The sequence below is a fragment of the Nannospalax galili genome, unplaced genomic scaffold (assembly GCF_000622305.1).
Source record: "Nannospalax galili isolate Female #2095 unplaced genomic scaffold, S.galili_v1.0 scaffold1759, whole genome shotgun sequence".
Classification (NCBI taxonomy): Eukaryota; Metazoa; Chordata; class Mammalia; order Rodentia; family Spalacidae; genus Nannospalax; species Nannospalax galili.
This window is the reverse complement of record NW_008342711.1, coordinates 76013-90404: the sequence shown is the minus strand read 5'-3', so window position 1 is coordinate 90404 and position 14392 is coordinate 76013. Positions and strand designations below refer to the sequence as shown.

The following is a 14392-nucleotide window of genomic DNA, read 5'->3' as shown; positions in this document are numbered from 1 at the left end:
ACAGGGTCTCATGTAGCCCAGTCTAGCCTCAAAACTTTCTATGTTGTTAATGATGATATTAAACTCCTGACCCTCTTGCCTCTACCTCCCAAGTGTGTTTGCAGGTGTGTACCAACATGCCTGCAAGGTGTGTGTCTTGGATTTATTACTTATTTTAAAATTTGGGGTTTTAAGAGAGACTCTCATTCTAGCCCAGACTGACTCACTGTGTAACCCAAGCTGGCCTTACATTCACAGCCTCAGTCTCCCGAGTGCTGGGATTATAGGTATGAGCCACCACTTCCAGCTTTTTTCTCTAAAGATTATTCATAAGGTAAAGGAAGGAATGCTAGTAACAAAAATTTGCAGTGTTGGAAATTGAACTAGGCCTAGGCTTTGTGCTTGCTAGGCAAGTGGTTCTACTACTAAGCTATGTTTTGTTTTTTGGTTTTTTTTTTTTTTGGTCTTTTTGAGACGGGGTCTCGCTGTAGCCCCAGCTGACCTGGAACTCACTATATAGACCAGGCTGGCCTTGAATCCACCTGCCTCTGCCTCCCAAGTGCTGGGATTAAAGGCATGCGCCACCGTGCCCAGCCTTGGTGTATAATCTTAAAATACACAGGCTGAGGGGCTAGAGAGTTGGCTCAATATAACTATTGAGCACTGCTCTGGCAGAGGACCTGGGTTCGATTTCCGGTACCCACATGGTGGCTAACAACCGTCTATAACTCCGGTTCCAGAGGATCCTGACCTCTGCAGGTACATGACACAGGTGCACTTACACACACACATATAGGCAATACACTCATACACATAAAATAAAATATTAAAAAAATTTCAGACTGGTGAGGTGACTCAGTGGGTAGGACCTGAACCCATGTAAAACCCCAGGAGTGGTGAAGCACAGAGACTGGCTGCCAGCCTAGCTTTAGTTTCAGTAAGAGGAATAAGGCAAAGAGTGATAGAGCAGTACATCCAACATCTTCCTCTGGACTCTATGAACTCACAAACAGGCATGCATATCCATACGTGCATACATATACCACACACATATACATATACCACACTCATACATCATTTTGAATTTGCTCTGTAGTCCAGGAAGTCTTTGAACTAGTTATCCTCCTGCTCAACCTCCCAAGTAGCTGGGATTACAGATTTGCACTGCTATACCTGACCAAAAACACTTTCAACACAGGCTCTCACTGTGTTTTTCCAGGTTGGCCTTGAACTCAAGATCTTCTGTATTATCTTCCTGAGTAGCTGGGATTACACGTGTGTGGCACTGTGCTTCATTGGTTGAATATTTCTTTCTTTTCCTTTGAAATGATCCTGGGCTAGGTATGATGATGCGTGCTTTTAGTCCCAGCACTCTGGAGGCAGAGGCAGGCAAATCTCTGTGAGATGGAGGCCAGCATGATCTACATAGTGAGTTCCAGGCCAGCCGGGGCTACAGGGAGATCCTGTCTCAAAAACAAACAAACAAACAAGCAGGCCTGGAGTTCAGTTCAGTTCAGTTCAGTTCAGTTCACAACTGTCCTAGCTCCAGTTCCAGGAGATCCAACTCCCTCTTCCAAACTCCATGAGCTTGCAGGACATAGGTGCACTTACATGCAGGCAATACACTCATACACATAGAATAAAAATAATAAAATATTTTAAAAAATCAGCCTGGGCGACTTAGTAAGACCCTGTCCCAAAATAAAAAGGGAAAAGAAGGTTGGGGATATAGCTCAGTGTTAGAGTGCCTGGCACACATTAGCTCCAGGCTCAAGAGACAGACAGACTGGTGGGACAGACAGAGAGGGACGTTTGCATCTTCATTTGTAAGTGAAATGAGGACATGAGCATGTAATTTCTTGTACCTACCAGTGTGTGTGTGTGTGTGTGTGTGTGTGTGTCTTAGGGACTGAGTGTGTGCTGGGAATTGAATCTGAGTCCTCCGCAAGAGCAGTCAATGCTCTGAACTACTGAGTCATCTCTCCAGCCACCCGCATGTGCCACCACCCTGGGCCCTGAAGAGCTTTTTAATTCCTATATTCATTCTCTCCTTCATTCTTTCCTCTCTCTCGCTCCCTCTCCCTTTCCTCTCTCTCTCTTTCTTTCCTTTCTTTCTCCTTCCTTCCTTCTTCTCTTTCTTTCTTTCTTTCTTTCTTTCTTTCTTTCTTTCTTTCTTTCTTTCTTTCTTTCTTTCTTTCTTTCTTTCTTTCTTTCTTTCGTCTTTTCCCTGTAGCCCCAGCTGGCTACTCCCTGTGTAGACCAGGCTGGCCTTAAACTCACAGAGATCCTTCTGCCTCTGCCTCCCAAATGCTGGGATTAAAGGTGTGCATCACCATGCCTGGCAATCTTCTGCCTCATTTCTAAAAGTCAGGTTTTTGGTTTGAGTGTTTGGCAGTGCCGTCACAAAAGAGGAGGGGAGTGGCACCAGAGAGCAGCCTGCCTATCATTTGCGGGTCAGAGGGAGTTTGGTTCCCTTGCGCTTCCAAAATTGGCTATGTATGATTTTCTAGCTTTGAATATTTGTGACTGTATATGATTGTGTGTACTCTTTTTTTAAAATTTTTATTTATTGTTTTGGTATTTTTGAGATAGGCTCTTTCTGTAGCCAAGCTGGTCTAGAACTCACTATGTAGACCAGGCTGGCCTCTATCTCACAAGGATCCACCTACCTCTGCCTCTCAAGTGCTGGGACTTAAGGTGTGTGCCACCATACCCAGCTTGTGTATACTCTTTTTTTTGAGACGGGATCTCCTTGCAGCCCCAGCTGGCCTCGAACTCACTATGTAGACCAGGCTAGACTTGAACTCACAGAGATCTGCCTGCCTCTGCCTCCCAAGTGCTGGGACTAAAGGTGTGTGCCACCACACCCGGCTTGTGTATACTCTTTTTATAAATGTATGTGTTTATACATGATGCTCTGCTATGCTTCTGTTTATACAAAAATAAAATATAAAACTGAAAAGGAACAGTTTTTCAAAGGGAAATTTGCTGGGTGACTCTGTAGCTATTCTTCTGCATCCATTTGCATGGGTCTCAGAGCTGGAAAGAGTAATTCCACGGGTTTGCAATGGCCCTGTGTATGCCTGCATCTCTGCCAGTGAGTGACTGATTCTGTGTACTTTTCCATGTGTCTGAGTGTCTGCATCTGTGAAAGTTGGTGGGTCTATGTGTGTTGTTATGTTTCTGCATATGTGTGGGTCTCTAAAGATGGGGGATTCTGTATGCATCTCTGAGTGTCACTGAAGAAATGTATGTATGGAGTCCACATGCTATGTGGCAAGTTTAGACTCTCCATGTCTGGAAGAAACATTACAACAGGAAATGCTCTGGATTCCAGCTTCCGGATGGAATTTCACTCTGAAAAATACCCCTTCCTGGTCCTCCCAATAAATGCAGCATTCTTTGTCTTTTTTTTAAGAGGCTGAGCTGAGGGGGTTTGTGCTAACCTTGACCTCAGAGGCCATGCCTTTCAGGAGGTTTTGGCAGAGCCATGAAATTCCACACCCTGCCACTTGCCTCTTGCCAGGCCAACTTCTTCCTCCTGAACCCTTTTATAGCTCCACATTATCTACCAGACCAATTCCAGTCTAAATCTAAATTGTTCAGAGTGACCAGATGAAGACACAGAGAGGTGATTCAAAGAAGCAGCACCAGCCATTCTTAAAGTAAATACACACAGATATGGGGACAAGGGGACAAATAGAGAAATAAAGAGGCAGAGGCCAAGAAATGGGGTATGAAAGGTTGGAACAGACAGAAATGGAGGGTAGTAGATAAAGCAATAGAAAGGTGGGGAAAGATATACAAAGTAAGTTTGTGCAAAAAGAGGGTCTAGCCTGTATGAGGTCAAGTTAATAAGAGATACATTTAAAGAGATAAACACAAAAAGACTGGGAGCAGGGGAGCAGTTACATTAAAATGAGAGCAGGGGGCTGGAGAGATGGCTCAGCGATTAAGAGCACTGGCTGCTCTTGCAAAGGACCAGGGTTCGATTCCCAGAATGGTAGGTAACTGTCTATAACCCCATTTCCAAGGGCTTCAATACTCTCTTCTGACTTCTATGGGCATTGCATGACACGGGTGCACTCACATACATGCAGGCAATACACTCATATACATTAAATAAAAATAATAAATGAAATATTAAAAAATAAAATGAGAGTAGAAGCTAGGCATGGTGTAATCCCAGGATTCAGAAGAGACAAGAGAATTGGCCCAGCAAGTAAACCAGGACTCACACAAATTATCCTCTGACCTCTCTATACACACACACACACACACACACACACACACACACAGAGTAAATGCAATAAAAAAAACCTAAGAAAGATTGAAGGCTATTTTTCTATTTTTATTACATTTTGTGCATTTCTTACAATACATCTTAATCATATTTAGACTTCCTCCCTTATCTGCACCCCTCTCCGTATTTGCTCTTGAGAAAAGTCACTTCCAGTTGTACCCTTAATCCCTTAATCACATGCTGCCTCCTAACATCTCTTGTTTTGTTTCATTTGGTCTTTGTTTGTTTTTGAGACAGGGTCTCCCTGTAGCCACAGCTCGCCTGGCCTGGAACTTCCTATGGAGATCAGACTGGCCCTGATCTCACAGATATCCACCTGCCTCTGCCTCCCAAGTGCTAGGATTAAAGGTAGGCACCGCCACACCTGGCTCTTTTATTGTTTTGTATAGTCATTGACTCCAGTGTTGTTGAACAGCAGCAAAGCTGTCATGATGAACAATTCATTGTGCTGCTCCTCCACAAGCTGGTCACCAGCTCTTCTGAGGCAGGGCTAGAAACTCAATAGCTGTATGGCAGTAGCCATTACTCATAGGCTTCAGCACACTACCTACAGGCTAGGAAGTCCAGGATAAAAGCAGACAATTTGGTTGGTTGGTGAGGGAGGGTCTGATCTCTGTTTTCAAGCTGGTCCCTTTAATGTGCATTCTCTGGAGAAGGTGAACACTGAGTCTGCACATGGCAGAAGGTGAGAGGGTAAACAGGCTTGAATTTTTTCCCCTGAAGCAGAGAGGAAAAGGGCTTGATTTTTTTTTCCCCTGAAGCTGAAGATTTCTGCATCTGCCCAGGAGGATGGAAATGAAAAGGGACAAAAGACAAAGTTATATTTTCTAAGCTAAAAGTCAAGACAGCAGTCAGGCTCAGGAGCAGAAGTCTGAGCGTTGCTGCAGGGGTGGGGGTGTTTGTAGAGAGTGGGAATGCAGTGTCCAGTCAAGGAGGCATAGGATCTCAGTGGCTGTCTGGCAGAGTTAGAACACAGAAAGCAGGCAGGTTTAGTAGCAAGTCTTCAAGTAACCGCTAACCTAATCACTTTCTATGTTCATCCATTTCTAGAATTAGGGCAAGACAAAACAGAAGGTGGTTCTCCTCTCTGAGGTCCAGGGCTCAAAACCTAGCCTTCACTTCACCCCTCCTTTACCTTGTATTACTCATTTTCATGTTCTATTTCTCTATCTCTATCTATCTATCTCTATTTCTGTCTCTATCTCAGTCTTTCTCTCTCTCTGCCTCATGTACCCCAAGCTGGGCTCAAACTTCTTATGAACTCACTATGTAGACCAGGCTCGCCTTGAACTCACAGAGATCTGCTTGCCTCTGCCTCCCAAGTGCTGGGATTAAAGGCATGCACCACCATGCCCAGCAACATAAGATAATTTTATGAATGTTTGTTTGTTTGGGTTTTTGAGACAGGGTCTCACTCTATAGCCTAGGTTGGCTTGGAACTCACTATGCAATGCAGCTGGTCTTGAATTTGAAGCAGTTCTCCTGCCTCAACTTTCTGAGTGTTGGGATTTCAGGTGTGAGCCACTGTATTCAGCAAATAATTGTATTTTCCAAAATAAAAATGATTTAGGGGTTGGAGAGATGGCTCAGCAGTTAAGAACACTGACTATTCTTGCAGAAGACCTGGGTTCAAATCCTAGCACCCACATGGCAGCTAACAACTGTCCATAACTCCAGTTCTAGGGGATCCGACAGCCTCTTCTGTCTTCTGCAGGCACTGCACGACATGAGTGCACTTACCTACATGAAGATGATACACGAATACAATAAAATAAAAATAATAAATATTTTTTAAAAAATTATTTAGTATGTAGAATAGCACTGTTCTACATTTTTGTAAATCTCTTTAGTGTATTTGCTTAAAAGAAGACAGTTTAGCCTCATATCTGCTTCTGCATTCTATCTGTTGGGGTACGAACATGTCATGTAGCCTCTGGAAAACTCCATACTACATTCTTGAGAAAATGAGAGTTTAAAACGTGTTCTAGTTTGCCCTCAATTGCCAGGACAAAACACTCTGACCAATATCAACTTTGGAAGGAAAGGGTTTATTTAACTTATATTTCCTGGGTCACAGTTCATCACTGAGGGAGCCCAAGGTAGGAACTCAGGGCAGGAACCTGGAGGCAGGAGCTGAAGCACAGGCCATGGAGGAATGCTGCTTACTGGCTTACTCCCCTGGCCCATGCTCAACCTGCTTTCTGATACAACAGAGGCCCACCTGCCCAGGGGTGGCACCACCCACAGTGGGTTGGGCCCTCCCACATCACTCAATAATGAAGAAGATGCCCTACAGTCATGGCCAATGGAAGCAATTCGGCAAGTGAGGCTCCCTCTACCCAGGTGTGTCAAGTTGACAACTAAAGATATCCAGCACGAAAAGCAACTAGCTTCTTACTAGTATTATGATTTAGGCTCCCCTTAAATCCATGGGATCCCTAGACCACAATGGGAGAATGACAGCCGTGGGCTATATACCTACAACTGTTAGGTATGTGCATCATTCAGCTTTACTAGAAAATACCCAACATTTTTCTAGAGTGGTTGTATCAATTTACACCCTCACTAATGATGTATCCATTTCCTCTTGATCCATTCCAGTGTTCCACCTTCTCCACTCCAACACTAGTCTGTGTATCAAGGTCACCAAGGATATCCATGTTGCAAGAGCCAATGGGCTCTTCATTCTTCATCTTACTCAAGTGCTCTTGAAACATCTCAGACACACTCCTTTTTCAGACCCTTCCTCTACATCTCTTTCTCAGTCTCTTGCCCACTCCCAATCCTTTATCCAAACTTTGAAGCTGGAGTTCTGTAGAGCTCAGTCATGGACTATTCCTTTCTCACTCTGTCTTAGGCTGATCTTTTCTACTTCAACAGCTTTCAATGTTATCTCTATGCTGCTGACTTTAATTTACACCTGAACTCTATACCTCTTCCCTGGGATGTATCTACCACCACCTAGGTGACTTCTCCACTTGCGTATCACAAGAGTTTAACATAGCTAAAACTGATCTGTTTTTTGAGACCCTGTGGCCCCGGCTGGTCTCAAAGTTGAGGCAATCCTCCTGCCAAAGCCTCCCAAATTCTAGCATTATAGGCATGAACAACCATGACTGACTTTCCTACAACTGAACTCTTGATCTCCCCCTGAAAAACTGTTCCTTTCTATCTTGTTTTTAAGAGTAAACATTAATTTTCCAGTAAAAGACTTATTTAAATAAAAAAATAATTAGCCGAGCGTGGTGGCACACGCCTTTAACCCCAGGATTTAGGAGACAGAGACAGGCAGATCTCTGTGAATCCAAGGCCAACCTGGTCTACACAGACAGGGAGACCCTGTCTCAAAAAGGCCAAATAAGATAATTAACTAATTAATTTTTTTCAAGTGAGTATCTTTGCATCCCCAGTGCCCTGAGAGTAATCTTCCATTCCTCCCTCTTCCAAGCCTCCACACAAAGCCCTCTCAATCTGAGTATTTCTTAAATCTGTCTTCTATCTCCATCATTTCTTAGTTAACAGTATCATCTCTGACTGCAGTAGGCTCTTAAGCTTGCCTTCTCCAATCCAATCCACAGCAACCTAGTAATCTTTTAAAAATATCAAATATATTATGTTAACCCTAAGATTAATTTGTGATCCTTTTGCCTCAGACGCTTGAGTAGTTGAGATTCCAGGCAGGTAGAGCTCTGTGATATCAAGGCCAGCCTGGTCTACTTAGCAAGTTCTAGGCCAGTTGGGGCTACAGGGTGACCCTGTCTCAAAAAACTAAAAACAAAAGTACCTGTGTGCATAATCCTGTATGTTTTATCTCTAGAGGACTTACAACACCAGTGTAAGACTCTGCAAATAGTTGGTGTAGTATATCATTTAGAAAATAACGACAAGAAAAATCTATGCATGTTTAGCAAATCTTATTTACTTGAGGTGGGTTGAATCAGCAAATGCAACATAAGGTCACTTGCATGCCATTCCTTTCTCCCCAGGGTCTTTCTACTTGCTCTGCCCTCTCCCTGGAACACTTTTTAAAAAACTTTTATGTTTATGAGTGTATTGCCTGCATGTATGTGACTGCACCCATGTCGTGCAATGCCACGGAGGTCAGAAGAGGGCTTTGGATTCCCCTGGAGCTGGAGTTAAGGATGGTTCTTAGCCACCATGTGGGTGCTGGGAATGGAATCCAGGTCCTCTGCAAGAGCAGTCAGTGCTCTTAACCGCTGAGCCATCTCTCCAGCCCCGATTTTTTAAAAATATTTTTACCTGGAACACATTTTACCTCCACTCTTCTTCATTTGCTGAGTCCAATTCTTTCAGTCTCACGTTAAATTGCCAAATCACTAAGACTAAATCACCACCAACCCAATATTCTTTTTTTTTGGTCACCCTCTTATCATAATTTATAATTATGCATATTTATGTGCTGTAATCTTGTATATGTTTACTTCATTGTTTCTAGTACTAGACCTGAAATTAATATTTTAGTCATTTTAATTTGGAATTAGTGAAATCACATTTTTTTTTTGGTCTTTTTGAGGCAGGATCTCCCTGTAGCCCCAGCTGGCCTGAACTTGCTTTGTAGACCAGGCCAGCCTTGAACTCGAACTCACCTGCCTCTGCCTCCCTAGTGCTGGGATTAAAGGCATGCACCACCATGCCCGGTTTCTCTCTCTCTCTTTTTTTTTTTTTTTTTGAGTCAGGGTCTCCCTGTAGCCCCAGTTGGCCCAAAATTCACTATATAGACCAGGTTGTCCTCTGTCTCACAGAGATCCGCCAGCCTCCTGAGTGCTGGAACTAAAGGTATGCACCACCACGACAGGCTTGTTCAGCATTCTCTTTTTTTTTGTTCTTCTTGCTACATAGCTAGTGCTTCACATGGAGCCTGGCCTTCAGTGTGTGCTCAAAAGACATTCACTGACTCAGCTGAAATTTAAAAACAATTGAAGTGGGATTGGGGAAAGGTGAGGAAAGTTTCATGCAAAGGCAACTATGCATGCAAAAATTCACCTGTAATCCCAGCACTGGAGAGGCTGAAGGAAGAGGATTGCTCAAAGATTAGCTTGGGCTAAAGAGTGAAACCCTGTCTCCGCGGGGGAAAAAAAAAGAAAAAGAAAAACAACAGCAACTAAATACCTTCAGAGGTTATGTACATGTATGAACTGTCATTGACCTTTTTTTTTTGGTCTTTTTGAGACAGGGTCTCCCTGTGGCCCCAGCTGGCCTGGAACTTGCTATGTAGACCACGCTGGCCTCGAATTTACAAAGAACCACCTGCTCTGCCTCCCAAGTGCTGGGATTAAAGGTGTGTGCCACCACACCCAGCTCAATGAATTTTTTTTTTAATGGAGGAAATAAACCTTCAGCAGCTAGTCTAATAATTTCAACTTTGACTCATACATTGGAGCCTAAAAAGGCTGGCAGTGGCCAGATCATAAAGAATACAGCTTAACACTGGGCTTGGAGGAGCACGCCTTTAGTCCCAGCACTTGGGAGGCAGAGGCAGGCACATCTCTGTCAGATTGAGGTTAATCTGATCTACATAGTGACTTCTAGACAGGCTGGGGCTACAGAAGACCCTGTCAACAAAACGAAACAAAACAAATAAACAAACAAACAAAAAACCCAGGTTAACCTTCTACATTAAGGAAGGTAGATTTCCTATTGAACCAGTGGGGACTCACTGAATGATTCCAACATGTTAATGATTTCAAAAGATACACACTGCCTATAGTATAGAGAATAGATCTGGAGCTCAGTGGGAGAGCATGCGCTTAGCTTGCCCAAGGGTTTGATACCCAGAACTGAAAAAAAAAAATTAAGAATACATTTCAGGGGCTCAGCAGTTAAGAGCACCGACTGCTTTTGCAGAGGACCCAGGTTCAGTTCCCACCACCCACATGGCAGCTACAAACCATCCTTAACTCCAGTTCCAGGGGAATCTGAAGCCCTCTTCTGACCTCTGCGACATTGCACGACACGGGTGCACTCACACACATGCAGGCAACACACTCATACATGTAAAATAAAAATAATAAAATATTTTTAAAAAGAATACATTTCAGAAAACAAGACTGAAACAGGGAGGTTGTGAAGGTTAGAAATGGTGCTGGCCTAAACCAGGGAAGTAGCAATAGAAAAGAGACTGAATAATAGATTTTGGTGATTCTGGAGGTAAATGGCAGGACTTAGTAATTGCATGATGAGGTAGAAGAGAGAGACGAGCCGGGGTTTCCCCCTTCGACCTGGGTTATTCACTTAGATAGGGTATCAAAAAAACTTATTGAGAGGAGGATGTTCTGAGTCAGAGAAGAACTGAGGTTTTAGGTTTCCCTGGGATAGTTAAGCCAAACTGTCTTATAACCAGCTGAATGTGTGGAACAGGAGAAACATCTGGACTTGAAGTATCAGTCTAGAGAGCAAAGAGTTGATCACTGAAGCCAAGGAAGCAAATGAGATAACTGAAGGAAAGAGCAGAGTGAGAGAGAAAAGAGATCTCAGGCCAAAGATCCAGAGAGAAGGAGAAACTCAAAAGGTAAAAAGGAATTACAAAGGAAATAGGAGAAAAATAAGGATGATGTTTTGTCACAGAGAAGTGGTTTAAGGAGTAGGGGAGTAGTCACTAGTGTCAAATGTGACCCAAAAACCAAGTAGGATGACCTCTGAAAAGATTCTGTTGAATTTAGTGACCTAAGATATGGCAGACTTTGATAAAAGAACAATTTGGGGGAAGTAATGGAGAGGAGGAGTTGGAGAGGGTTTAAAAATAAGTGGGAGGTGGGAAAAAGGAGGCAGTGAAGTATGAAGAACTCTTGAGTAGTTTGTAGAAAGAGGGAGGTGGTTGGCTAGGGGGACTCTTTGGAAACCATGTTTAGGTGGAAGAGACCTGAGTGTGTTGAATCTTATGTGAAGGAACAAGGGACAAATGCTGAAGGTGGCAAGAATTTAAGACCTTTCTTCTCCTCTGGAGCTGGAGAGATGGCTCAGAAGTTAAGAGCACTGATTGGTTGGAGAGCAGTCTGTGTCCCTATTCCCTATTGGCAATTTGGGTAACCCCTTAAGAGGATGGCATTATAAGAATAAGAGGTAGGAATTGGCTAGGCAGTTAGGGCAAAAAGACCCCAAAGTAGCCAGTTTCTGGGCTAAAAGTCAAAATGTCCTTGGCGTGTGAGTAACATACTCTGTTCCAAAGGCCAAAAATGTCAAAAGTATTTGGGAACTTGTATCTAATCCTTAAAAGATTTTAGGGTTACCTCTTCAGAGGGGGGAAGGTTGAAGCAGAGTGAGCATGGATTTGATCAAAACACCTTATATGCATGTATGAAATTCTCAATAAAGTTTTTGTAAAAGTTAAAATAAATAAATAAAAAAATTAACATTTTCAAAAAAAAAAAAAAAAAAAGCACTGGCTGGCTGTTCTTGCAGAGGACCCAAGTTTGGTTCCCAGCAACTTCTAACAGCCATCCTTAATTCCAGTTCCAGGAAATCCAACACCCTCTTCTGACTTTCGAGGACTCTGAAACACTGGTGCTCTTACATCCACGTAGGCAGTATACTCATACACATAAAATAAAATAATATTTTTAAAAGACCTCCTCTGAGGCGGGGCATGGTGGTGTACACCTTTAATCCCAGCACTTGGGAGGCAGAGGTAGGCGGATCTCTTTGAGTCCGAGGCCAGCCTGGTGTACATAGCGGGTTCCATCCCAGCTGGGGCTACAGGGAAGACCCTATCTCCAAAAAAAAAAAAAAAAAAAAAAAAAAAAAAGACCGCCTCTGGTGTCTTCTGTTCATGACATAATATGTGGGGGTTATCTGCTGAGTGCTAGTGGGCAGATCACAATGTTGGGTTGGGGACAGAGATTTGAAATGGCTTGCTGTAGATGAGACAGTTATTAGGGAATGGTGGGAAAAAAGGGAGAGAAAGTTGACTAGTAGAGATTTGGGTCAGTTCTGAGGACCTTGTATAAGCTGGGAAATGGGGATTTATCACGCACAAATCTGGGAAATTGTAGCGTTTAGCTGCCTGGACACAAGCATGGTAAAAATACAGACACAGGTGGACTGATTGACGATTAGGCTTTGCCATTCAATTGCTACAAAGAAGGAACTGAAGCTAAAAGAGTGAAAGAGCAAAGGACCATGAGGTCTGGCCTGAAAAAATGAAAAGTATCAAAGGTTCGCTATGAGCTAAGCCTAAGTTAACTCCAGAAAATGTGGAAAGCCTTCTGGAAAAAGTGATGGGAGAGCGGAAGATGACCTGAGATGGAAGGGTAGATTTCGGGGACTGAGCCCGATGACTTGCTTATGTAGGCACCGGGGAAGGATGGGGCAGGAAAGCTGAGCCGGAGTTTAGGACCCACCAAAAGAGGCCTTAAGCTCTGTACTGCTAGAGGTGAAGCCGACCCGTGCGAGGGGGCGTGGTCAAGCGCAAATCCCGGGCTAGGGGGCGGGGCCCCAGTAACTGGGTCCCAGCGCCGCTGTGGCTGCGGCTGCCTCTACGACCTTTCGCGCCTCCCCACCCCCTTCACAAGGCTCTTCCCGCCGGCCGCGGCGGAGACCCAGGCTGAAGGCAGGGGAGGCCCGTCCCGGCCATTCTTCAGCCTCCCGTGGCTGGAGCATCGTCCCAGAGGACTGGCCATAGGCGAGCCCCGCAGCCTGAGTGTGTGGCGCACACGCGCACCTTCAGGCCACCTCAATCCTCTCTTCCCTCCCTTCCTCTCCCCTCTCCCCTCCCCTCTCCTCCGCCCCCAGCCTCCGCTGCGGCGGGAGGAAGAACACGTCCTGACCAGCCGGGAGAACCCAGGGAGAGTCTCATTCGGTGAGAAAGGGAGACCCCTGTAGTCGGATCCCGCCGGCCGCTCGCCCCGAGGCCACGGAAGTGGTTGGCGGTTCATCAGGAGAGCCTGCGCCGAGCGCGGTCCCAGACCCTCGCCCAGCCTCAGCCGCATAGACAGCGCTCCCCAGCGGGCCCCCGGCTCCGCCGAGCTCACTCCCGGCTCGGGGCCAGGGCCAGCGATGCCTAGCACGGCAGCGGCGGTGGCCGCGGCTGCTGCTGCTGCCGTCACGGCTGCTGGCCTGAGCCCGGGTCGGGGGCTCGAGTCTCCGCAGTGGGGCTGAGCCCGCAGCCCCGCCCCCCGAGCCGGAGGCCGCTGCTCCGCCGGGCGCCGGGCCTCCTCCGCCCGTGCCTCCGCCCCAGGAACTGGAGCCAAGCGGGGAGCCCGGGCCCCGCGCCCAGGCCTGGATCATGCATGGCCACCGAGCTCCGGGGGGCGCCGGGCCTTCGGATCCCGAACGCTCGGCGGCGAATACCCCCGGCGCCGCTCAACTGGCCTGTGCCGACTCGGACCCCGGAGCCTTGGAGCCTGGACTGCCGGTGCGCAGGGGCTCAGGCTCGGTTCTTGGAGGCCCTTTGGATCCACAGTTTGTTGGACCCTCGGACGCCAACCTGGGTGCTGTTCCAGGATCCCGGGTCTTGCCCTGCGGCCCTAGTCCACAGCACCACCGGGCCCTGCGCTTCTCCTACCACCTGGAGGGCTCGCAGCCTCGGCCTGGTGAGTGATCCAGACAGCATGGGAACCTGGGCCACGGGCCGGGTACTGGAAACGGGTTCTTGTTCTAGGGCTTGGAGCCGACGTGCTCACCCTGGCCCCCTGGTCCCCCAACCCCTATTTCTTCCCCTCTCTTAGCCTTATGTCCAGTTCTTTCAGCCTCTGCCTCCTCTTTTCTATGTCCCTTGTGCCCCTCAATCCCTCACACTCCTTTCTTTTCTAACTGTTCCAAGAAAAGGGGGCCGGATTTCAAGGCAGCAGTGGGGATGTGGTTGGGGGAATGGGAGAAAAGGGGCCTCCCATTAGCCAAGCGCCTACATTGTGCATGGCACTGAACTGGGTGCTTTTACATGGGTTCTTATTTCAGCTTCAGGAGCCATCTCTGAAGTAGGTGTCATCAACCACACTTCTAGCGGTGCAAATTAAGGCTTTGAGAAGTGAAGTTACTTGCTCAAGGTCACACTGCCAGTATGGGCCCTGGATTTAAAACCAGATCAGTCCAAAATCTGTGATCTTTGCTTCCCCAAATTGAGACTGGAAACCATGAAAGTAATGCCAAGTCTTC

At 46.0% G+C, this 14392-nt stretch overlaps 1 protein-coding gene across 1 annotated transcript in view; it reads left to right on the top strand.

Moving 5' to 3' along the window:
- Positions 1-12834: 12834 nt before the first annotated feature.
- Fgd1 (FYVE, RhoGEF and PH domain containing 1) overlaps positions 12835-14392 on the top strand; it is a 41355-nt gene continuing 39797 nt past the window's right edge. Inside the window, exon 1 of the mRNA XM_008838746.2 lies at positions 12835-13830. Coding sequence (XP_008836968.1) covers positions 13524-13830 — 307 coding nt within the window. The 5' untranslated portion in view covers positions 12835-13523. The remainder of the gene's footprint in view (positions 13831-14392) is intronic.